At 48.1% G+C, this 25,544-nt stretch overlaps 1 protein-coding gene across 1 annotated transcript in view; it reads right to left on the bottom strand.

Annotated features, from left to right (window-relative positions):
• Spred2 (sprouty related EVH1 domain containing 2) overlaps nucleotides 1–21,560 on the bottom strand; it is a 101,200-nt gene extending 79,640 nt beyond the window's left edge. Inside the window, exon 1 of the mRNA XM_051165273.1 lies at nucleotides 21,294–21,560. Coding sequence (XP_051021230.1) covers nucleotides 21,294–21,319 — 26 coding nt within the window. The 5' untranslated portion in view covers nucleotides 21,320–21,560. The remainder of the gene's footprint in view (nucleotides 1–21,293) is intronic.
• Nucleotides 21,561–25,544: the final 3,984 nt, after the last annotated feature.

Here is a 25,544-nt window from a genome sequence, read left to right as displayed (position 1 = left end):
GTATGTATGTATATATATACACACACCCATATATACACAAATTAAAATTAAAATGCATAGCAACCAGATACACACACAAATGTATACTATTTATCTATGACCAAACTGAGTTGTTTTTAAAATTCTTTTATAAAATATATTTTATTAATTTATTCATATTACATCTCAATTGTTATCCCATCCCTTGTATCCTCCCCTTCCTCCCTCCCTCCCATTCTCCCCTCCCCTTCCCTATGACTGTGACTGAGGGGGACCTCCTCCCCCTGAATATGCTTTAATGAGCCAGGCCTGGTGGCGCAGGCCTTTAGTCCCAGCACTTGGGAGACAGAGGCAGGCAAATCACTGTGAGCTCGAGGCCAGCCTGGTCTACAAAGCAAGTCCAGGACAGCCAAGGCTAACACAGAGAGACTCTGTCTCAAAAAACCAAAACCAAAACCAAAAACCAAAACCAAAAAAATCTTTAATGCTCCGTCTTGAGTTTTCTCATATGGTGGAGTTTCATTCATATTGCACCCCATTCATTCATCCATCCACCCATTCATTCATCAGGCACTTCCTGGGACCCAGGCACACAACACAGCAATAACTAAAACAGGCAGGTGCTTGGCCCTCCGTGAGGGTCTCTGATAGCTGGAATCCTCGGGTCCTGAAGTTAAGGACACAAAGTCAGAAAGAGGTCCCCTAACACAACATAGGCTGCAGGGGTAGGCGTGAGACTGAGGAGTCAGGAGGGTCTCGGGTCTGGAAGCCTGCGTGCAATGAATGCACAGGGTGGCTTTATTTCAAAACAACAAGCACATGCCCCGTTCTTACTAGTAACGGTGGCTCTGGCATGTCAGCCACTGCCTGCCCCAGTACAAACAGATCCCCCCTTCTGCCAAATGACGCCCTCCATAGGCCACAGTGGACTAGCCTCCCTTAGCTCTAGGCACCTGTTTCCCACCACACTGCCCGTAACTCACGCCCCCCACCCCGCCCCGCCCCGTCTTGTCACTACACCTGGTATGTTTGCTCGCTGTTCCATGTCCGGGTGAACGTGGCTCTGCTAAAAGACAGCCTGCTAATATCTCCTTCCTTGTGTGCAGAGCGCTACATAATCTCATCAAGCTCATTTTTTTTTTTTTTTTCAGGAGAGAAAAACTAAGGCTTGCTTGTAGTTTTCCTAACTTGCCCTCCTGGGTCACGTGTGAATAACAAAATGGTGGAATCGGAGCTCAAACATTCTGCCCCCCCCCAACACCCCCAATACTATTTTCCAGCTTGATGGAGAGAAACGTGGAGGAGACACATGCACGCTGGTGGAAGAGGTTGACATCCAGACAGTTATAGTGATGTCCTTCAGAGTGGCAGATAATGCGGGGGGTGGGGGTGGGGGGCAGTGGCGAGGCACCATCTTGCTTTCTCTCCGGGACCTATGCTGTGACCCGAGTGAGTGTTCTGAGCTAAAACGCTCAATGCTGCTTCCTTTTCCCCGCTTCAGACACTTGCTACAAACGCAAAGTGACTGTGAATGAGTGTCCAAATGAGCAGGAGGGAAACTCCTTCAATTAAGTCAAACACACCTGAACCTAATGGAGTCCACACCCCCCCCCCAGATTAATCATCGCCCACAGGGCTCCAGGTAACACAAAGGCTATTTTGTGGGAGTGCCGTGGCCACACAGCCTCCTTTTCTATGATTACACCTTATTGTATAACAACGTTCAGACATTTGGTTTGAGCAAGCATAGTAATTGCAGTTCTCACTTTGAACTAATTTAAGCATCTGAGTTCCTCCGAGTCCTCACGCTAATCCATCCTCCGCCACCCACCAGGAGCACGGTTGCCTGAGAAGACCGGGGCTTCTGCTTAAGTGACTGTCCCTTGTGTGCCAGGTGCCCTCGGTCACTTTGCTGCTCTTGCAGAGGACCCGGGTTCAGTTCCCAGCATTCATGTCACAATTTTTAACTTGGGTTCCAGACTTAACTCCAGGGCCCTCTTCTGGCTCCTGAGGCCCCAGGACACACACTATACAGACATATATACAAGCAAAACAAGCATGCAGATAAAAACAATAAAGTCTTAGAAAAGCAAGCAAGCAAACAAGCAAGCAATCAGCACCTTCTACCCATGCAACCAACAGTCTTAATTTGCAAGGTATGACCATGTGATGTGATGATGTACAAAAGGTTTATCTCCAAGACTGCAAAGGGTTCTTAGAAAGGCAGGGACAGCTAGGCAGTGGTGGCGCACGCCTTTAATCTCAGCACTTGGGAAGCAGAGGCATGCAGATTTCTGTGAGTTCGAGGCCAGCCCGGTCTACAAAGCGAGTCCTGGACAGTCAAGGCTACCCAGAAAAACCTTGTCTGGAGAAAAACAAAAACAAAAACAAAACAAAGAAAAAGGGCAGGGACAGTATCCCACTGCACCTGAGTTCACCTAACATTTTTTATATCAGGGTATGCGGGGAGGGGGACCAAGGGGAGAGGCTGGTGACAGGTAACAACACACAGGTCACTTTCCATCTGGTTGGTAGCTCATAGGGACATGTCACGATTAATCCCAACCTTTTCTTCGCCTTTTACTGGGAGCTAACCTGCTCCACTTGATTGGCCTGATAAAGAGAAGGGAACTACCATTTCCTTAAGAGGCAGGATGCTCCAGTCCTGAAAGCTTGGGAATTAGGCAGGGCCATCTAGCTACTGGTTCCATAGCTTGATGCTACACAAGGCAATGGAAAATATAACCGCTTTCTCAAATGGGACATTTAGCTCCTTCACTCTTGGCTCAATAACTTGTTTTATTGTCCTATCAAAGCAGAGTCTCATGTAGCTCAGGCTAGCCTCGAGTTTATTATATAGGAGGCTGACCTTGAACTCCTCCTGCCTGGGAGTAATAGTCTGTGCCACCACGGCTGGCTCACAGTATCTTCTTAAGCAGAAACCTGAGGTAGTTGCGTGGGTGTTGGGGGGGGGGGGGGCATGCTTAGCTCCGAAGACTGAATTCAAGGGTAAGATAAATAATGAAAGTTCAGCAAGACAATTCTCACAGCCACTGACAGTGTCCTTATCTACTAGATGTGTGGTAGGACAAGGCTCCAACCCATCGCCACCTGGCCAGATTTGAGACATGCTGCATGACATGCCATTCCCCTCAGCATGGGCTCGGCAGAAGGCACTTCCAATCTGAAGCCAGTCTTGGCTGAGACAGTGCACAGCAAACAACACCCATCCACCCAACCCCTTGCTTTGCAAACCCAAATTTTGGTCTCTAGTGGCTTAAATCAAAAGACTAATCAAATCCAAGTATGGGGGCTCACAACTGTACTTTTAGAACTTGGCAAGACGTGAGGCAGCAAGATAGCTTCGATTTCAAGGCCAGCCTGAGCTGTGGCTTAAGACCCTCCCTCAAAAAGGAAAGAGCTTGTCACAAAGCCACACCCCTTCCTAAGAATGTATAGACAATTAACAGTTGCTAGGGAGGGGAGGGGAGAGACATTTTCCTGAGTTGTGTAGCTCTGGTAAGTTGCTCGTGATTCTGTAAGTAACTGTAAGTTAAATGTACTGGCTCAGGCCAGAGGTGGTGATGCACACCTTTAATACCAGCACTTGAGAGGCAGAAGCAGATCTCCGTGAGTTCTAGCCTACCTAGAGCCACATAGTGAAACCAATAAACCAATCAACTGTATTTATTCTCACTGGATGAGTAACACTGTCTTTTTACATGTAGAAATATGACCTGTCCCTGCTTCACCTCGTGGGAAAAGAGCACAGGAAGGCAAGCAGACAGACAGCCTCCCTGGAGCTCGGCTTTGAGGACAATGCTCCCTTGGGCTCTCAGAGCGTCTCCATCAGGAGAGAATAGGACATTCTAGGCACTTCAACTTCCCAGGATGAACAGCAATGTTGGGGAAGCTATGAGGAACCAGAGGACTAAAGGGGGCAGAAAAAAAAAAAAAAAAAAAAAGAATGTCAAAATGATCCTAAGGGCCCGGGGAGATGGCTTAGAGGGTGAGAGCACTTGCTACACAAACACTCAGAACCAGAGTTCTGATTCCCAGCACCCACACTGGGCACAGCCACGTGTGTGTGTGCACTTGTTGATGAACAGAGGCAGAAGGGGCAGGAGGATCCTGGGGTCTTGCTGGCCACAAGTTCCAGGTTCAGTGTCACCCTGTGTCCAGCATATAGGGAGAATGATAAAGGACATCCAATGTTCTAATCAGTCCATATTCTCTTAAGTTCTCTTGTCCTCATTTCTTTCCTCAAGTCCCCTTGGCACCCTGTGTGGTCATAAATCCGTAGCAGAGAGGCCAGGCATGGCGGCTCGAACCTGTAACCCCAAGACTTTGAAGGCTGAGTCAAGAGTCTGTCAAACAACAGAAAGCCAGTCTGGAGCCAGGTGCGTATGGCTCAAACCCATCATCTAGCACTTCAAGGTCATCCATGGCTAAGTTCAGAGAGAGGGGCCAGCCTGGGCTACCTGAGATCCTGTCTCAAACAACAAGAGAAAGCACAGGTCTGTGAAAATGGAAGAGCCTGTAGGTACCCATTCTCTCTGGGTAGGGTTCTCGGTGTAGGATACACAGCTGCCATCTGGGTGGGGGGAGGGGGGTCCCTAGACAGATGTAAGGTTGTTTGCTTTATATGACTACACTGTGGGGGGAAAACCCCCCACTTGTTAACTCATAGGTTAGTTCTTAAGTTTTCAGCTTTCCTGTTATTGCCACCAACGGCTGCCTTTCTTAATTGTTAATTTTCCATGTACTGGGCACATTCTTTCATTGAACCCGACAGCCATCTTTTGAGGATTCAGAAGAAGCTTTGACAGCAGCTGCAAAGCGGCCTGGCTCTCCTTCCCATCTTCCCTACCACTAAAGACACTCCTGCTGCACACAGTGGAGGTCCAGTTAGGGAAAAAATGCCCAACGTGACATGGCTTCCCAGTTATGTCTGACACAGTCTTCTAAGCAGCGCTCCCACATGATGCCATGAAAAATGGCTATTCTGCCTTTGTGTGTTAACGGGCCACCCATGCATGGGTTATGAGAATTAACTGTCAAGGAGGAGGTTGGAAAATCAAGCTGCAGCGGAGGACAGCAGCGAGGGATTGGAATGTTGGCTGAACAACTCATTTCCTTGCCTTAATTGGCACCCATCTTGGTGTTAATTGGCTTGGAGTTAAGTACTTTCACACAAACCTGGGGAAGCTGACCTTTGGAGCGGCTGTGACTTGGTGGGTAAATACGTCTTTATGGACTTCATAAAATGCAGTCTGTGTAAACACACACTCGAGACCTGTTAAGAGCACTGGGTGGCTGGAGTATGGCACAAAGGTGGCCTTTAAGATTAGCAAGTGTTCAGTTGTTAGATATTTAAGAAAATGAACGCAGGGATATAGTTTCAGTTGAGGAGGTAGATCTCAAACTGGCCTGCAGGCAGGGGGGATCACATCAGAAATGAAGATCAGGGCTGGGGACGCAGCTTAGGCAGTAGTATTGCTCAGCAAGAATAAAGCTTGGGGCTCCATCCAGCACCGCATAAAACTGGGCACTGGTGTGCATACTGGGGAGCCAGAAAGATCAGGAAGAGTTCAAGGCTAGCCTGGGCTACATGAACCCCACCACCAAGCATATTGCAGCACACATCTGTAGCCCCAGTACTCTGAAGCAGAAGAAAAAGGACTGAGTTTAAAGCCCATCCTGGACCACACAGTAAGCCTAAGGCTAGCCTGGGCTACACATAGAAACTCTTGTCTCAAAAAAAACAGGAGAAAGATGCTGAGTGATCGGGCACATGCCTTTAATCCCAGAACCGGGAGGCAGAGGCAGAGGGATCTCCAAGTTCAGGGTTAGCCTAGTCTACAGAGTGAGTTTCTAAGGCAACCAGGGATACAAAGACTTCTTCCTCAGAGGTCCAAGCCCCCATCAAGATAGCCCTGTCAGGCTGCTATAGGATAGAAACTTACAGCCTGGCCAACTCTGGCGCACTCCCTTTAACTATGAGATTCGTGACTCTGGGCATTTCTGGCCAATTTCAAAGTTCATCTACGACAAACTTCTCTGAAGGAGGCTGGAGTAAAGGTGGGGAAGGCAAGCAGGACAGAGGGACACTAGTGACCGGCCAAGAATGAACCGAGAGCGAGAAACCTGTGAACAGGAACGAGAACGGGAGCCCAGAAGAGTACAAGTGGCCTCAGGATTGCATCTTCCCCCTTCTCTCAGTACAGACCAGCTAGCCTCGAGCCCGATGTGTAGCTCAGTCTGGTCTTGAACTTCTTCAGAGAAGGCCGGCTCCTTCTGAGCGCTGGGATTATAGGTGTAAGCCAGCCAGGACTAGCTAAGATTCCATTTCCTGGAGCAGAAGAGTTTCTGGATCCCCATCGGGGGCCACTGGTTCACGCTGTCCTCCCTAAATGTCTCTCTCCACACATGAAGAGTACCTGCTGCACAAGGTGACGGCCTGCGTTCCATGCCCGGAAGCCAGGCAAATAGCTGGACAGGACAGCACACGTGTATAAACCCAGCACTCCTCCAAGAGAGGAGGTGGAGACAGGAAACCCTGATGTAGCTACACGTGTCCTCGAAGAATAAAAGAAAGAAAGAAAGAAAGGGGCAGAAGAGGGGGTAAAGAGAAAAAGAGGAGAGGAAAGAGAAGGATGCTGGCACGGCACAATGGCACAGGTCTGTCCCTAGCACCTGGAAAGTTTAGACAGGAGAAATACTTTTAGATCAGCCTTTTTAAGGGATACACAGTGAGAGCTTCCTTGCCCGCCGCCCCCCCCCCCCCGAGACAGAGTTTCTCTGTGTAGCCTTGGCCGTCCTGGACTCACTTGAGAGCCTGTTTTTAAAAATAATAAATAGCCAGGCGTGGTGGCACACACCTTTAATCCCAGCACTCGGGAGGCAGAGGCAGGCGGATCGCTGTGAGTTCGAGGCCAGCCTGGTTTGCAAAGAGAGTCCAAGACAGCTAATGCTACACAGAGAAATCCTGTCTCAAAAAAACAAAAAAATTTAAAAAATACATAAAATTAAAATAATAAATAAAACAGTAAGAAAAAAATATTCTTCCGCGACCAATAATACAGCAATGCCACCTTCTTTCCCTTTGCCATAACAACATATACTGGCATGAAGTTGTTACAACAATGTGCCGAAGCTACCACCCACCCCAGCCTGGCATCCTCTGCTCTTCACCCTGGAGACCAGCATATCAGCTACTCTTTCCTGCTGTCTATGACCACAGGGCCTTGGCAGTGAACATCAAAAGCACAACTGGCACAGAAAGCTTGGGGTGGGTAGCAAGAGAAAACCATAGGTAGCCACAGAAATGTTCCTTCTGTAGCCCAGAGGCAAAATCCTGGGAACTTTACTTCAACTGTCTGCAGGCTCAGCTTCTCTCTCCCAGGATGGCCATCTGGAGGCCCCTTGCCTCCACTCCCAAACTTCCTGTACCCACCATCTCCCCTGCCAAGCCACAGGCGGCACACACAGGAAGAGCATTTGGAAGCTCACTCATCTATCTTACCCTTGTCACAGCATGTGACCAGGGCTAGCAATCTGTTCGTGTTGATGGTTCAACATCTACGTGGGCCACATGGATCTGAACGGATGCTGTCTCCGCCTTCTTCCTGCCTCCTGAGGCTCGCACAACTCAAGAGTTAACGAAGGTCACAAATGTTTAATATAAAACCCCAAACAGGACGGGACCCAAGACCCGACGATAGCTCCCTGACATAGCTCAGACCACACCATGGCTTCAACTGCCTTGCCACACTACAACTTAGGTGTTGAAGAAGGGACCTAAGCTCGCTGTTCCCCAGCATCTTCTCCAGCCCTACAATGCTATGGTGAGTGGCAAACACTTTACTTATTGAGAAAGGGCGACACACCTGCCACTTCTCCAACCAGAGCATCTTGGGCAAGTGCTCAATCACTGAGCTATACTCCCTACCCAAAAGTTTGTATCCTTTTTTAAACACTCGTGTGTGTGTGTGTGTGTGTGTGTGTGTGTGTGTGTGTGTATGTGTGTGTGTGTGTGTCCCAGCATGAGTTTACATGTACTACATGCTTGCATGAGACCAAAGAGGCCAGGAGAGGGGATAAGATCCCCTGGAACTGAAGAAACAGGCAGAAAAGCCATCTTGTGGGTGCTGAGAACTGAACCTGGGTTCTCTGCAAAAAACAATGAGCACTCATAACTGCTCAGCTCTCTCTCCAGTTCCTAGGGTTTGTTTGTTTGTTTGTTTGTCTGAAGCAGTGAGGTTTCTTTATTAAGACCTGCCTCTAGAAGAATCTTGTGTTGTTACTGTCTAAGGATGTGCACTAGCCTGCCCAGGACCACACAGCAAGTTAGAGGCAAAGAAGAAACGGGAATCTACATGTCCTGAATCCCAGAAAACACACACACACACACACACACTCTCTCTCTCTCTCTCTCTCTCTCTCTCTCTCACACACACACACACACACACACACACACACACACACACACACAGAGCATCTTTCTTGTTCAATGACTACAGGGGTGGGGAGATGGATGGAGCTGAAAGATGCAAGGATTCCCTCCCAATACTTTCTGCTTTAACCAGAAGACTAGCTACTGGCTCGCTGTCAACACTAGGTTCCCCCGGGCACGACCTCTCCTCCTTCAAAGACCTTCCCTTGTCCATCTCAGGTCTGACGGCTGGCCGCTAACGTTCTAACTACATGGACTGTGATGAAGAAATCCAAGGATACCCCTCACCCCCACCCCTGAGGGACCACAGTTATATTTCCTAATGACTCTTGAGCTGAGAAAAATAAGACAAATACCCACTATCACTTTGGCAGTATCTAATGAGGCTGTGTTTTACTGTAGTGAGAACACTGCTATGTGCACTGAAAAAGATACACATGTATGTGGGTGATGCTGCATGCTCAGCCCACAAGCAACACTTAGATTACATGAGGGGTCCCAGCCACTAGCTGGAAATTAGTGGGCAATTCAAGACTTGCAGATTAGGGCTGGTCAAATGGCTCCCTGGGTAAAGTCTCATGGCCTGAGTTTGATCGCTGGGACCCACATGGTTAAAACAAGAGGTGAACTCCCAAAAGCTGCCCTCTAACCTCTTCACCCACACTGTGGTACACTCATGCCCACACAGGCACACACACAAAAGCAAAAGCCATTGGAAAGACCCACAAGAGCTGGAGAGAGCAATTAACAGAAAGAACTGCTCTTACTCAGTTCCCAGCACCCAAGTCAGGCTGTTCACAACTCCAGCTCAACGGGATATGATGCCCTCTTCTGGCCTCCTCAGGAACTGGCACTCACATGCACATACCCACCCACACATATATACATAGTTTATTAAAAAAAAAAAAAAAACAGACTTCCTGGGAATGGCCCTCAGGCCCTCCTCACAATCCCCTAAAAGAAAAACATGGCAGACTAAGAAAGCACAGGGTCCCATCTCCCCATGGGAAAACTGCAGGCTTGAGTATTTTTAGTACTTCTTTTGGGGGAAACAAAGACTTTCTCACTTATTTTAGCCTTGTGGTCTATTCTTAGATCTCCAGCAGCCAGGACCAAGTATAACTCTCCCTATTCCAATTCATATTCCAGTCTCTTCCCATTTCTCACCAGGAATCATCTCAGAAGATTAAGAACTGACAAGTGACAGATAATTTACATTTTAACCCTGTTTGGATTTAGGTAAATGGTTTAATATGCATGCTAATATTCCAGTATTATTCCAATTAAGGAAACTATTATGTTAAAGTGTTTAATCAGGAGAATTTGGGAGAACTGCAGACACCTAAAATTAGCCTCTAATAGTCTTTGACAGTCACCCCACTTAAGCGCTTGGCTATAAGCAACTCTCGCTTAAGATTTCTGCTTAGGCCCACAGGAATTCCTGATAAGACCTAAAAGCAATTCATTTCCTAACAAGATTGCTGTCTAAAAGAATAAACTAAAAGGGCCATGGATTTAAATACAATCAAAGCCCCAAGCAGTCACATGCCAGGAGATTTAAACATCGTCATCTTGATCCCCAGGAACAACAATGCTATTCCCATCAGAAACAACACAAGCACTTCCTTTTTCTCTGACCTTCTCTGCTTAATTGTTTCCTGTGATTTCTTCTAGGGTTGGGCGTGCATGCTTCCCAGGGCCAGCAGGCTTTCCGTGCATGACTGATTTCTCTAGAAGGTGCTGAGTGCCAGCTGCCTGTTGAGATAGTTCACAGTTGGGGGACTTCACACACCCAAGTGATGGATTTCTTGGGGGCACAACTTTTTGTGGTTCTGTTTTGTTTCTCCTAAGTGGGAAGGCGCTGGGTTGTTTTATGTTTTTGTTTGTTTTTAACTGAGCTTCTTGTGTGTAGCCCTGGATGTCCTGAAACTCACTCTGTAGACCAGGCTGGCCTTTTACTCTGCAATCCTCTTACCTCTGCCTCCCGAGTGTTGGAATTAAAGGCATGTGCTACCATGCCTGGCTTGATTATTTCTTCTTCTTCTTCTTCTTCTTCTTCTTCTTCTTTTTTTTTTTTTTTTTTGTTTTTGTTTGTTTTTTTGTTTTTCGAGACGAGGTTTCTTTGTGTAGCCTTGGCTGTCCTGGACTCGCATTGTAGACCAGGCTGGCCTCGAACTCACAGGGATCCGCCTGCCTCTTCCTTCCAAGCGCTGGGATTAAAGGCGTGCGCCACCACCGCCTGGTGATTTTTTTTTTTTCCCAATCAAGACAAGGTTTCTCTATGTAGCCTTGGCTGGCCTGGAACTCACAGAGATCCACCTGCCTCTACCTCCTGAGTGCTAGGATTAAAAGCATACCTCACCATAGCCAGTAAACTTCTATTTTTTTTTTTTTTAATGTCAGAAGAAAACATACAGTTTTCCTCAATTCATTCCCATCTAAGGTCGAACAGGGAAGTTCTGCCAGGGATAGGAAAAGAAGTTTTTGGTATTCTCTCAAAGGGCAGAAACACTGCCTTGTCCAACGAGCCTCAACAAATGAATTACTAGCACCAAATATGTTTCATCACGCCTTAGGTCAGGACCCATATACATAAATAAAAACTCAAACATCCTCTCCAAAATACACATTATCTCAAACACTACCGAGTCAGGATCCCATCCTGATACAAGTCCAGTCCAAGAGTCCCTTTGAAAGCTACTGTTCCTAATCATCTGGTCCAGGTGAAGCCTGCCCTGTCAGCTACTTTGTTCACACACACTTTCCATCTGGGATAAGGCAGGTAGTTCGTTCTCTTTCCAAGTAAATTCTTACGCTGCTCATATTGTAGGCATTATGTGGAATGTATTATTAAGTGGATGCAAGTCAATATATTTACAATTTTTTTTATACAAGAACATCAGGTCCTGTGAGTTATAATACACAACGGGCTTCTATAGCGGTGGAATCTAAAGTCAAGAACCTGGTTAGTTAAAGTAACAGATTCTGGGTCTGGAGAAATGGTTCAGTAGTTAAGAGCCACACGGTGGCTCACAGACATCAGTAACTCCAATTCCAGGAGATCTGACACCTTCTGACTTTCTCAGCATCAGGTACTCTCGTGTGGTACACATACATACATGTAGGCAAAAACCGCTTAGGTAAAATAAAACTTTCTTATAACTGAAAAAATAAGCCAGGCAGTGGTGTCACACACCTTTAATCTCAGCATTTGAGAGGCAGAGACAGGTGGATCTCTGAGTTAGAGGCTAGCCTGGTCTACAGAGTGACTTCCAGGACAGCCAAGGCTACTCGGAGACACCCTGTGTCAAAACCCAAAGCTAATAATAATAATAATAATAACACCACCACCAAAGCTTTGTTAGGCCTGGTAGATCCTACCTACAATCCTGACACTCAGGGAGCTAAGGCAGGATGTGAACCATCAGTTTGAGGCTAGCCTAGGCTACAGAATGAGACCTTACTTAAGACAAAACAAAGATAAACCCTGCTGTGATCAAACAAGATTTTTTTAAATGTTAAAGTTATTATTAGCATTATTATCTTGCGTGTGGTGCTGTAGATTAGAATTAGAGTCGGCTCACTGGGCGTGGTGGCACACTCAGGAGACAAGGGCAGGGGGAAATCTCTGAGAGTTCGAGGCCAGCCTGGCCTGTAGATGGAGTTCCAGGACAGCCAGGCTATACTCAGAGAAACCCTGTTTCAGAAAACCAAACAAACAAAGCAAAAACTAGAGTAGCCTTACACATGTGAGGCTAACAGTCTACTAATGAACTATATATATATCCTCAGCCCCTCAGGCAAGATGTTAACTTTTCAAAAATCTTTTCCTCATACGGATGCTGGAGGATAAGACATATCCCACCCACAGCCAACTAGGCACATGCACTTACATACAACAACACAACCACCACATGCCTTAAAAACCACACACCACACGGGGCTTGGGCTTGCCTGACAAATCCTTTAAAAACAACAACAACAACAACAACAAAAACAAAAAAAAAAAAAAAAAAAAAAAACAACATGAAGTTTCGGTTACACATTCCGGGAAGCCCAACCACGTCAGCAGGTGAGAAAAGAGAAAACAACCACAGCTATCACTCAACCAAGAAGACAACTGTTCTCCTACCCTTAAGGCACTACAAAGCGTCTAACCTTAGAATCTAAGTTCCCCAAGGGTAAGGACTGAGTCACAGCTCTGACAAGTGGGTGGATTAGAGGCAGGTGTTAGGTGCTCCTGTACCCAGTGACAGGCAGTTGCTAAGCTGGTCACTGGGTCCTCTGGCTGTTCCCTGCGTTACTTATTTCATGCAATACAATAATCCACGCATGGTTTTGCAACTGGGACCTGAGAATCAGCATCAAAATATAAATCTACTACACACGATATCGACACACTTGTTCTCTCGTGCTCCCTAGCTTCCCCCTGGAAAAAACAAACAAACCAAACAAGTAAGAAAGGCCAGCAAGACCCTCAAAACTGGCAAGTAAACGGAAGAGCCCACTTCTGAAACCCAATGCGTGTGGCCTGAGGGAAAACGGACTAGACTTCATCTTTAAGCACTGGGTAACTATATTAAGACTGTTTACATGCAGAGCTTCAAACAGTCTGCACCAAATTGTTGAAATGTCTGCTAAATTAAACTGGCCCAGTACCACACTTGTTTCCTTGGTTGGAAATATACAAATGAAATACCAACATGGCATGCAAGGAGACAAAAAACGCATCCTAAGCCAGTGACATCAGGGCAACCCTGGGCCCTGGGCCTCACGCATCCCCTCCAAGCCCACTGTCATTGCAGAACCAATTTGAAAGCCAGCAGTAGTAAGATTTTTTTTTTTAAGGCCACACAGATGAGAAGGACAGGCTGCCAAGGGTGACAACAGGGAGGGAGGTGTACATGCAGGCAGGAGCACTGTATACACAATAAATAAATCTTTAAAAATTAAATAAATAAAATAAAAACACATGGGGGAGCCAGGCAGTGGTGGCGCACTCCTTTAATCCCAGCACTCAGGAGGCAGAGGCAGTTGGAGCTCTCTGAGGTCAAGGTCAGCCCAGTCTATATAGTTCCAGGCCAGCCAGGGATACATAGTGAGTGAGATCTTGTTTTTAAAAAACAAAACAAGCCAACAAACAAAAATAAGGTTGGGTATCTAGCTTGGGGTGGGGTGAGGGGACGAGTACAGTGCTTGCCTCAAATGCACAGGGCCTTGAGTTTGATCCCCATAACTGGGTGTGTGACAATTCAATGTCACCTTTGGCTACATGGTGAATTCTAGGCCAGTCTGAGCTAATGAGACCCTGTGCCAAAAAGGAAAAAGGAAAAAGAAAGAAAGAAGACATTTCAAAACCTTTTTAGTGTACAAGAACAAAGTGGATTATCATTAAATGTTTATGTAGTTGAAATGATTTTTTTTTAATGAAAAAAAAAAGATTAATTTCCATCAGTATGTTTGCAGAAAGCCTGATGCTATGCACTGTCAGACCCTGGATAGAAGAGTCAATGAATTCTTCAGACATCATGGGCAGACTTTCCCCATGCACCTGCAGTCCCTGGGGAACACAAATCTAAGCCCAGCCAGGATTATCTGTGCCATTGGGGCTGGAGGTGAGAACCAGGGCTATGCAACCACAGAAAGACATTAGAGGAATAAATCATGAGAACAGACAGAAAAGGATGTTATTACCTGATGAATAAGGGAAAAGACAGCTGACATTTAGCCTGGCACCTTTTTATGCATTTATGAATGGATCCATGGGGGAATAGAACTACGAACAAAATGGCCAGGTCTGAAAAGAATTACTATTGCATATACGGAGGGGAAGAGCCGGAACCTGTGTCTCAGAAGCTGTCTGCGCCCTACTGTTCTAATACCTTCAATCAAAAGAATTTAATATAGCCAAGTGTGGTGGTGCATGCCTTTAACCGCAGCATTCAGGAGTCAGAGGCAATTAGATCTCTATGAATTTGAGGCCAGCCTGGTCTACATAGTGTTCCAGGATAGCTAGGGCCTCATAGTAAGACTCCATTTCAAAATACAAAACAAAAAAACAAAAGTACTAAATGCTAGGATAAAGTCAAGCTTATTTCTTCACCTCTACCCATTAAGCACAAATAAAGAAAACTGTGTTTTCAGTCAGCTACTTGACTTAGCACATTGTAAGCACACTTTGATAGTCATGTGTACAGAAGGCTACCTCAATGTGTTCTCTTTTTTTGTTGAAATTAAAGGCGTGAGCCACCACACCCAGCTCCTGAATGTGTTCTTAATAAAGATCACTTAAGAAAGGGATATGGGCCGAGCGTGGTGGTGCACGCCTTTAATCCCAGCACTTGGGAGGCAGAGGCAGGCCGATCGCTGTGAGTTCGAGGCCAGCCTGGTCTACAAAGCGAGTCTGGGACAGCCAAGGCTACACAGAGAAACCCTGTCTCGAAAATACAAAAAAGAAAAACCAAAAACCAAAACAAAAGAAAACAAAGCAAAACCAGTTGCCTTTAATTGGGTGTTGGAGTATGTTTAGTCAATATCAAGTATCTTATTAATCTTACCCTGTTTTTCCCCCCATGACGGGATACCTGCCAGGCAATTTAAGTATGTACCTACTCAGGGCAAGCAGGCAGAAAACACACCTGTCCTCACCCTCATGCAAATCACGTCAGGTTAGAGACAGACAGACAGACAGACAGACACACACACACACACACACACACACACACACACACACACACACACACACACGGTAACCCCTGCACACATCTCCACGGCACACTGTAAGGGTTTCTTCAGAATACAGAGTGTTGCTCAGGGACAGGCTTAGGACTATCTTAAGTTCACCAAGTACCACTGTTGGAATTACTGCATTAGGCCACGGGAACCGAACAGCAAGTGGTGGTCGGGAGGAGAGGCAGAAGGAGGTTCCGTGGAAAAAACAAAAGGACGAGAGGACAGTGGGGTGGCTGATGTTTAATGAACAAAGGACATTATGTGTCTTTTATATAATATGCACATTATGTAATTGTGAAAGAATACATTTGAAACACATCCGCTTTGGCACACAGAGCACTGTGTGCATCCACGAGAAACTGAACGGAAAGCTCTAGAAAGTGGCCCCCCAAATCACCAATGTCTTATCTTCAAGGTCTTAAAGTCAGTCTAATTTCCCTCAGAGACAAGGAGCCAAAACAAACAGCCGCACATACCGAAACTTCCTGCTCTGCCTCCATTAGCCTGCCTCCATTGCGAGGATCTGCTGTGAAGAGTGTGTGCTTGTGTTCAGCCAGTAACGTCGGACCTATGCCAGTACCCAAGTGCACCAGCACAGCTGTCTCCAACATCAAGTGAGAAGACTCCACCAGAACCCTGCAGCTACTGCAAACTGTTAACACTGTGGTTTCTACAGACTTCCCTGCAGGGACAGAGACACAGACCTCGTCTTACTGCGCCAGGGATGTACTTCTAAAGCTGGAAAGTGAGCTGATGAAGTGACACGATGCCACACAGTCCAGGCTCCTTCAGATACAGAGGCAGGAAGGCTGCTGGAGCTCAGTGCCAGCCTGGGCAACACTGTGAGACTCCCTAACCCTCAGCTCTAAAAAAACAACAACAACAAAAAAAAAAAACAACCAAACAACAGTAAACTTCTACTTCCCAAGTCTGACCTCAACAACAACAGTATGAATGATGCTGAGCCACACAGGACCACTTCTAGACAGTCCTGTACTCAATCCCACGAAACACAGAACCCTGTGTGCACCCTTGGAGCAGGTAAGCCGCTCAGAAGGTAGTTCATTATGGCCTAGGTTACAGAAGTACCACGCTGTAAGCATTACATTCTTCTCAAGAACAAACATTCTGGGTTTGGGTTTTTTGTTTTTGTTTTTGTTTTTGTTTTGTGTGTGTGTGTGTGTGTGTGTGTGTGTGTGTGTGTGTGTGTGTGTGTATGCATGCGCATGCCTGGGCGTGTATACCACATGAATGTCTGGTGCTCAGAGTCCAGAAAAAGCATATCAGATTCCCCGGTGCCAGAACTACAGTTAGCTGTGAGCTGCCATGTTGGAACTGATCCCACGTCCTCTGTAAGAGCAGCAAGTGCTCTTAGCCACTGAGCCACCTCTCCAGTCCCCACGATCTGTTCTTCATTGCTATGTATGTCAAGCTGACACACAAACATCTGGAGATCTCTCTGTGTAGGCCTCCTACCTGCCATCAGGAGCAATGAGGCTCCCAGTGAGTACTATTGTGTCCTGCTTTCTATGGAGTCTGGGGATTGGTTCTAACCCCAGGCCCCAAATAGCATGTTGAAATAATAATGTATCTATTACTTCCTCCACTACACACTTATTAAGCAAATGCAATGTCCTCAATGGTATTGGGACAATAGCAGAAAACCAAACAGTGGATTAGTAAGCAATAACCCTGAATCCAAAAAGCCTGATGCAAAATCTAACCTGGGAGAGAAGCCCAGCTGCATGGTAAGAGCTGCCTGGCACAGCAGGAGGAAAAGGACTACAGCCACTGGAGGTGAGATGGGGAGTGTCAGGGAAAAGCTGCCAGGGGGATGGCTCAGCGCTGGCTGGAAGGATGGGTAGCATTCACCTAAACTCAATGTAATCTAACCCTCATGAGTTCAAGGCCGTCCTCAGCTACGCAGCAAGCTCACTGTTATATCAAAACTCCACAAGACCAAACACACAAAAGCAGCAAGAGGAAGCAAGTTGTTAAGGCAAAACAGCTGCAGGTTTTCTTGCCACGCTACCTACAGGTTTTACTGGCTAAGGCAGCAGGAAAGCAGGTGGGACTCGCTACAGCCACAAAGGAGGTAGCGTTTCCTAACGAATGGGGCCAAGGTTCCAACTTCACACAACATCAAGGGTTCTACCTGTAATGATTTCCTGGCCCTGGGACTCAAACCTGTGAGCTGGAAAAACAAAAGACCCTGCTTACACAGAAGGGAAGCACTGTCCTTTGAAAAGCCAACACAAAGCGGGTTGTGGCGGTCCATGCCTGGATTCCCAGCGCTAGGAAAGAAGAAGCTGGAGGAAAATGGCAAACTCAAGGTATCTGTAAGTCCCGGGTGAGCCAGGGCGACATAGTGAGACCCTGTCACAAACAAACCAACAAACGCTAGTGAAGTCAGCTGGGCTTGGTGGTCCATTTCTGCTCACAATCTCCAATAGTCAAGGGGTCAAGACAGGAAGATTTACAGTTCAAATCCACCTGGACTACAGAGTGAGTTCAAGGACAAGTCAGAACAGCTTAGTAAGACTCTGTTTCAAAATTTAAGAATTTTTGAAAAATAATTAAAAAGAAAGGAAAGGCTGGGGCTGGGTTAAGAGCATTTGCTGCTCTTCCAGAGGACTGGAGTTTAGGGACCTGCATCCACATTAGGCAGCTCACAAGTGCCTGTAACTCCAAATCTAGGGGATCCGATGCTCTTAGATTTCACAAGCACTACACTCACGTGTACAAATGCATACCAAAACTAACGGCACATCAATGAAGATACAATGTTGTTGTTTTTTTTTTTTTTTTTTTTTTTTTTTTTTTTTTTGGTCAGGCACAGTATTGTGCAACTATTACTCCAGCACTCAGAAGGTAGAGACAGGAGGATCAGGGAGGCATGCAAAGCTAGCTTGCCTGCACATGGATTTTGAGGCTAGCCTGAGTTCATGACACTCTGTCTCAAGAAAACAAAACTCAGGGCCCTGGTGGGGCCAGTGGATGGCTCAGCGGGTAAAGTACTTGTTATGCAAACCTGATGGCCTGAGCTTCGTCCCAGAATCCACATAAAGGTGAAAGGAGAAAACCAATCACAAACTTTACCTTTGACCTCCACAGGAGCAGCATGGCGCGCATACACACACACACACACACACACACACACACTTCTCCTGCCCCCCAGCCTGCATGAGGCCAGGTTCACAATACAGCTGGCTACCATCCTTAACAGACATTAGCTGAAAGCAAAGGGTTTTTTCCTGGGCTTGGCTGTTGAGTGAATTCCCCACTTCTTCAGTGACTAAACGGGTGCTCTTGGGCAAACTACTTAAACTCTCCTCAGTTTCCTCAGATATAAATGGAGATGATGATAATACCACAGTAAGGTCTACATATTTCGTTGTTACAGTAATCATACTGAGTTAACTCCAAAGGCCGGTGTGAGGAAACAAACCAAGCCCCAGCATTCAGGAAGCTGAGACAGCAGCATCTCTAAGTTTAAGTCTGGGCTGGTTGACACAGAAAGTTTCAAGCTAGCCAGGGGATTCACGGTGAAGTCCTGTCTCAAAGACAAAATCGTAAGCATAACCCCTAGATGGCCAATTCAACAGTGATGGGGACACCAGGCTTTCTAATCCTCTGAAACTAAATTGGGCATGGTAGCACACAATGGTAATCCCAGCACTCAGGGAGGCAGAAGCAGGAGGATGTCTGTGAGTTCGAAGCCAGCCTGGCCTACAAAAGTGAGTCCAGGCTACACAGAGAAACCCTGTCTCAAAAAACCCCTAATCCTCTACTATCAACAGAGCTTTTTTTTTTTTTTTTTTAAACTTTGGAGTCAGGGTCCTTCTCTTTGCTCAACCTGGCCCAGAACTAGGTAGGACAGACTAGCTTTAAACTCATGGCAATCCTCCTGCATCAGTCTCCTGCTGTTGGGATACCAAGTGTGAGCCACCAACTTGAGCTTCAGTAAGGCTTCCGACAGTAGTAAAACTGACCTCTCTCCCCAAGTCTGGAATAGGAGGAGGTGTTCACTTAAGGCAGGTGTCCCCACCTGAAATCGGTTTGCTTAGGCTAGCAAACATGGAAAGATGCAAGGGTTGACAAGGTGCTGCTGGTCAACGGCACATACCAGACCTGCACTCTAGGCAGAAGGTGCCACGGAACCTGAAGCACAGTGGGCAAAGTTCTCCAAGAACCCCACCACAGCACAGCTACTCTCCATTGCTCCGAAGTGCAAGTACCAACAAGGACCCAGAAAAAGAACTGTTTATTGGCCAAGTTCCAAGAGGGGAAAAGCCTAACAGATATTCCTTCCCCTCCATATTTCAGCATTAAAAACTCCCAACTCGCGCTCTCCCCCCTCCCCGCCGCCCCGCCACTTGCACTTTATGATTTCAATGGCAGGTATAGTAAGGCAAAATAAAATGTCTAAAATAGATCAACCCATGCTGTGGGACTTGCACAGCAGGTGGGACCCTCTCCAGGGACAGGTGTCTTGACAGATTATGGTTACTGCACTCAAAGCTCCCAGGGGACACACTGAAGGAAATTCCCCTTCCAGAACATCAACTTCCTTCCACCCAAGCTAGACAATGGACACCAAAGGATAAAGGGCAATAATTTAAAAACCAAGAAGGGCTGGGCGGCAGCTCAGTAGTAGAAGGCTTTGCTTGTTTGGATGTGCAGAGGCCTGGGTGTGAACTCCAGCACCAAAAAAAAACAAAGACAAAAAAGTGAGATTTCTTACAGTGGCGCACAGCATTCTGCCACCTGCTATAAGAGCCCTTTAAGCCTCCCAGTGGCCCATCCTGAGTCACTTCCCCTCTCTCTGCACTCTAGAGTGCCAGTGCTGGAGGAAGAGGGGGTTAGTCAACACACAAAAGCAGCGAAACACCCAAGGTTTGGGAGCTGGTCTCCAGCCACCCGCTCCAGGCCTCCTTCCTCTCAGCGTCCCTGAGACTGCTGACCCGTTCTGGAGTCCAAGCGGGCGCTGCTACCTTGGCTAATGGCACTACTGAATGAAAGGAGCCGAGGCAAGCTCAGGATTTATGAATGTACAGGGGAGGAGAGATATCATGTGACAATAAAGGAGAACGTCTTATTCACAAAAAAAAAAAGTGGTGAGTGGCTAGCACAAACAACTACGGAGCAGCGGTCACAGTACGGGGACCGCTTAGACACCGCCACCTCCACCCCCGCCCAGTACCAGACGGGGCAGACCGGCGGCCCCGCCCCCAACGCCCCAAAGGGAAACACCTAGAACCCAAGAGCGAAGACCAAACCCTACACGCGACTAAGGCGGGAGGCAGCTAACCACTTTGCCCGGAGACCGTGACAGGCCCAGGTCTCCCCAAGGGGCAGCCCAGAAGCAACTCCGACTAAGCACCGAGAGCTTTGTTCCCCTCCGGCCGGGCACATGCACGGGCACGCGCCCTCCCTCACATACACGCCAGGAGCGCGCTTCCCCGCACGCTCTCTCCCGCCCTCGCTGCACACGCTTCGGATCCGCCTCCGGAGCTGCCCCGACACCGCGGGGCGCGTGTGCCGGCCCACACGCGCGCGTGCACACACTCACTAGCACCGGGATTCTGCGGGCAGCTCCCGCGCTCAGGCTGCTGCGCAGACCCGGGCGCACGGACCCCGTGTCGAGCCCAACTGGCCCCCCCCCCCCCCCCCGCTCCTCCGTGTTTTTATGAATGAAAATGTGGTATGCAAATGAGAGCGATTCAAGAAAACGAAATGGCGGAGCCCGGGCCCCAGAGGGCTCTGGAGAGGACTGTGGGGTGGACAGCAGTGCCGAGAGTCACAAAGTCACCAAGCACACAGACCCGTCGACCCCGGGATGCCCCAAGTGGAGGGCGTCAGAGCTTCCGCTCAAGCAGCTCGAGAACTGCCCCGAGGTCATTCGCGCGCCCTTGGCCCCAGCCGCGACCTGGACTCGCAGACCTCAAGCGGTTCCTGCCGCCTCCCCCAAGCTAGCCGAAGAGCCTCACGCGCAGCCCCGACAGCTCAACTAGCGGCTGCACCCCAAGCCAAGTTCCCCCGACTAGTCTCTGCCTGCGTCCTTGGCGGCAACCCCCCCCCCACGCCACCCCACTGGGCACCCGCGTCCCACCCACGGCGAACTTACTCGTCCGGGTGTGTTTCTTCGGTCATTTTCTTGTTCACCTAGACGCCTGTCCCGCGGCGGGCAGCCTGGCTCCCTTCATCTTCCTGTGCGCTCACCCCCCTTCTTCAATCTCCGACATCTCCTGATTTGGTGGTGGAGTGGGGGAGCTAGAGATGAAGGGGGCGCCGAGGCAGACAGGGAAACGGGCGCCCGGAGCGCAGAGAGAGGTCTGGGAAGGAGCGCACGGAGCAGCAGATGCTGCCGGCCAACCGCGCACAGCCCCCAGGCTCCAAGCGGGTGCAAGAGCGAGATTTGGTAAGGGGACCCGGAGGGGAAGAGGAAAAAAAAAAAAAAACAACCAAGCACGCTCAGGGCGGCGGACCGGCGGCTGCGCTGGGGCCAGGCCGGGGTCGCCCCCCGGGGACTGGGCCAATCAGGGTTCCAGGTAGCACTCCGCGGTCGGGGGAGGTGCGCCTGGGAGGCGGTGCAGGGCGCCCCGTCCGAGCCCCATCTCGCCACTCCACCGATTTACTCCATATTGGATTCTCAGCGCCGCCAACAGGAGGAGGAAGTAGGGCGGAAGCGATGACGTCTTCCCAGCGGCCAGAGGTGGTGGAGTGCAAAAAAGCTTCCTACTTGCGATACAACCCCCCCCAAAAAAAGAGAGAGTAAAACACACATACACACACTCACAAAACACTTTGTCCCGCCCACTGAGTGTGCCTCGATTCCACTCCCCCTCCCACTAGCTTCCAGTCCGGGAGGAGCCTAGGAACGGCGTGGTTGGCGCTGCGTTTGTCCGGCTCCGAATCCTTGTCTCCGGGGCTCCGGGTTTTAGGAAGCCCAAGAGGGAGGCGGCGGGAGGATAAGAAACACATCTGGCTCCCGTTTTGTCCCCTCCCTCCTTCCAAACCTTTGGATTAAAGGGGGGCGGGGGGCGGAAGACTGGCGGAGGCGGAGGTGGGGAGGAGTTTAGATGCAGCCACAGTGTTGGGGCTGGGAGAAACCCTGCGGGGTGCGAGGTGCGGGGGAGGAGGCCTTGCAGGTGGTCTCCGCTGGCCTCAACATCCCAACTCTGATAGAAACCTAGCAAAGAGAGGGATTTGGACTTTGCCAGTGTCCCAAATAGCAGAGGAGGTTCAGTTTCATGAGAATCCTGCGATCTTTTTTTTTTTTTCCTTTTTGTGTTTTTCTAGCCTAATTTTCAAGGTGGCTTCAAGCTCGCTGTGTAACCGAGGCTGCTGTTGAACTAACTCTTGATCCTCCTGCCTCAGCCTTCCAAATGATAAGATTACTGCTGTGTAACACCATGCTCCCCTAGAGCGGACATTTTTTTTTAAGTCATAATTTGTACACAGAAAACAAAGGGAACATCGGACACAGCCAAGAAACTTTTGCATTGCAGGCAGAAATGAAGTTTAAAGGGAACACCAAAGTATATTAAATTATCCAGTAGTTTCTCCTGTTGGGGAATAATGACTCTTCACTCAGCTCTTAAGGTTCACTGGGCTACAGATTACTGGCTCCTGATGCACTTTGGCAAGAGAGAGACCAGGGAACTCCTCATTACTGCACCCAGCCCGGCTTCCCCAGCCCGGGGGCGGGGGGGGGGGGGGGGGGGTTGTGCGCATGCACGCAAGAGGATGTTGGATCTCCTGGAACTGGAATTGTAGATGGTTTAGCCTTCACCTGGGTGCTAGGAATTAAACCAAGGTCCTCTGAAAGATCAGCCACTCCTCTTAGCCCTGAGCCATCTCTTCCTACCGCTCTTTAAATTATTTTTCCTGCAGTGGCTTGAGACCTGCCTGAGGTTTTCTGAGAGGACCCACCATGAGCCATCTGGAAAATGAGCATGACTGCCCCCAGGATTTCACCTTGTACATTTGCCTGGGATCTGGATTTGTGGTATTGGAATCCTTTACAATTTTTTTTTTTTCACTTTGCACTGTATCCCGCCAGTTACAGTGTCACTGGATATTTCCTGAAGTCCTGTCAAGGGACACAGTCTCTGTTCCTTTTTGCCCCTCAAGACTAATGGACATTTCTGTTTTTCTGAATATGCCATGAGAGATATTCCACAGATAGTTTAATTAAATAGGAGTTACTAAACGAACTAGGAGATGAAATGTTTTCCTCAAAAATAGAAAGCCGACAGACTGTGGACTGGATAATCCCACTCTTAGAAGACTGAGGTAGGAGAACTGATACAAGTTCAAGTCCTGCCTTGTCTACACAAGGAGTCCTAGCCTGGACAGAGCTAGTAAGCAAGACCCAATATCAAACAAAACCACAAAAAGAAAAGCAGCCAGGCATGGTGCCTCATGTCTGTAACTCTAGCATTATGGAAACAAAAAGGTAGGTGGATCTGGGCAAGTTTGAGGCTACCCTGGTCTACATAATGAGAGTTTGAGGCTAGCCTGGTCTATAAAACGAGTTCCAGGTCAACCAGGCTATATGGTGAGACCCTGTATCACAGGTAGCAGTCGTAGTGGTAATACAAACAAACAGCAATAACTAAAACAAAATCCCTATACAAAAGTAAAAGAGACTCTCCTAGAGGTATATGCACAGTGAGAAGTCCACAAGAGTTTGAAAACTAAGAGTTTCTCCTTTGAGTCAGGTAGACACTGGTGGCTTCATGCTTTTCATAACCATGATCTTTGTGAACACAGATTGAGGTTCGATGCTTGGTTCTGAGTGCTGGTGACATGTTGCCGTGAGGACACCCACCAGACCCCTCAAACACCTGCATTTTGGTTTTCTCCTAGAAGACCTGAGACCAGCTGGGCACATGGTGGTACACGCCTTTAATCCCAGCACTTGGGAGGCAGAGGCAGGTGGACTGATGCGAGTTCAAGGCCAGCCAGGTCTACAAAGCGAGTCCAGGACAGCCAAAGTCACACAGAAACTCTGTCTCGGAAAAAACAAACAAACAAACAAACAAACAAACAAGACCTGATACCGTGAAATGGGGTGTCTATTAATTCTTCAGTCTTCACAAGGCTAACGAAGTAAACCTTGCCTCTCTTTTGTTGGGGGGGGGGGGTTGGTTTTTGCTTGTTTTGTTTTGGAGGCCAGGAAGAATAGGAGACCTGCTAGGTAATAGTGGTGGACACTGTGAATCCTGGTATCTGGAGGCAGAGGCAGGCGGGTATACGGGTTCAAGGCCATACTGGTCTACAGAGGGATTCCAGGAGAGCCAAGGCTAAACAGTGAGACCTTGGCTTAAAAAGGAGTGGGGGGGGGGGGAGCAGACCCTAGGGTGGGAGTTGTGGAGATGCTCAGTGGTTAGGAGTACTGGCTGTTCTTCCAGAGGACCCTGGTTTGATTTGCAGCACCTACATGTCTGCTCACAACTTTCTATAACTCCAGTTCCAAAGACCTGACATCCTCTTCTGGCCTCCAAGGGCACCAGGCACCCAAGTAGCGCATAATTGTACACCCAGGCAAAGTACCCATGCACATAAAAGAAAATAAAAATTAAACACACGCACACACAGCGAAGGCATTCAGGGTTAGGGAGATAGGTTAGTGTGCTGCTTGCCTTGCCATTTGAGGACCTATGTTTCACCTTAGCATCCACGTTCGGTGACCTACATTTCTAATCCCAATGCTGGAGAGGTGGGGAAAGACAAATTCCACAGGGCTCACTAGTCACTCCTGTGGCCTAACTGGCAAGTCCCAGATCCCAGTAAACCATTGTCTTAAAAAGCAAGATGGAAGGCTCCCAAGTTACAGTACCCAAGATTTAATCTTAATATGAGTGCCCCCCACCCCGGTGTTTACACATACATGGGCATACACTGAATGCTAAATTTGCTGTCACCAGAGCTTATGACTATGAGAGCTCCAGGAATGCACAGTAGTACCTGGAAGGGCACAGAGCTAAACTGGGCGCGGTGGAACATATCTTTAATCCCAGCACTCGGGAGGCAGAGGCAGGCAGATCGCTGTGAGTTCGAGGCCAGGCTGGTCTACAAAGCAAGTCCAGGACAGCCAAGGCTACACAGAGAAACTCTGTCTCAAAAAAACAAACAACAACAACAACAAAACAAAAAGATGAGCTGGAATTTCTGTTAAAGAGTTTATACATGGAGACTTCAAGAGAACCAAGCCAAATATTGGCTTTCTGCTGAGTATTCTTTTTTAAAATAGTTTATTTAATTTTATTTTATGCACTGATGTGAGGACATCAGATCCCTTGGAACTGAAGTTAACGACAGTTGTGAGCTGCCATGTGGGTGCTGGGAATCAAACCTGGGTCCTTTGGAA

The sequence above is a fragment of the Acomys russatus genome, chromosome 22 (genome assembly GCF_903995435.1).
Source record: "Acomys russatus chromosome 22, mAcoRus1.1, whole genome shotgun sequence".
Classification (NCBI taxonomy): Eukaryota; Metazoa; Chordata; class Mammalia; order Rodentia; family Muridae; genus Acomys; species Acomys russatus.
This window is presented reverse-complemented; position numbering and strand designations above follow the sequence as displayed.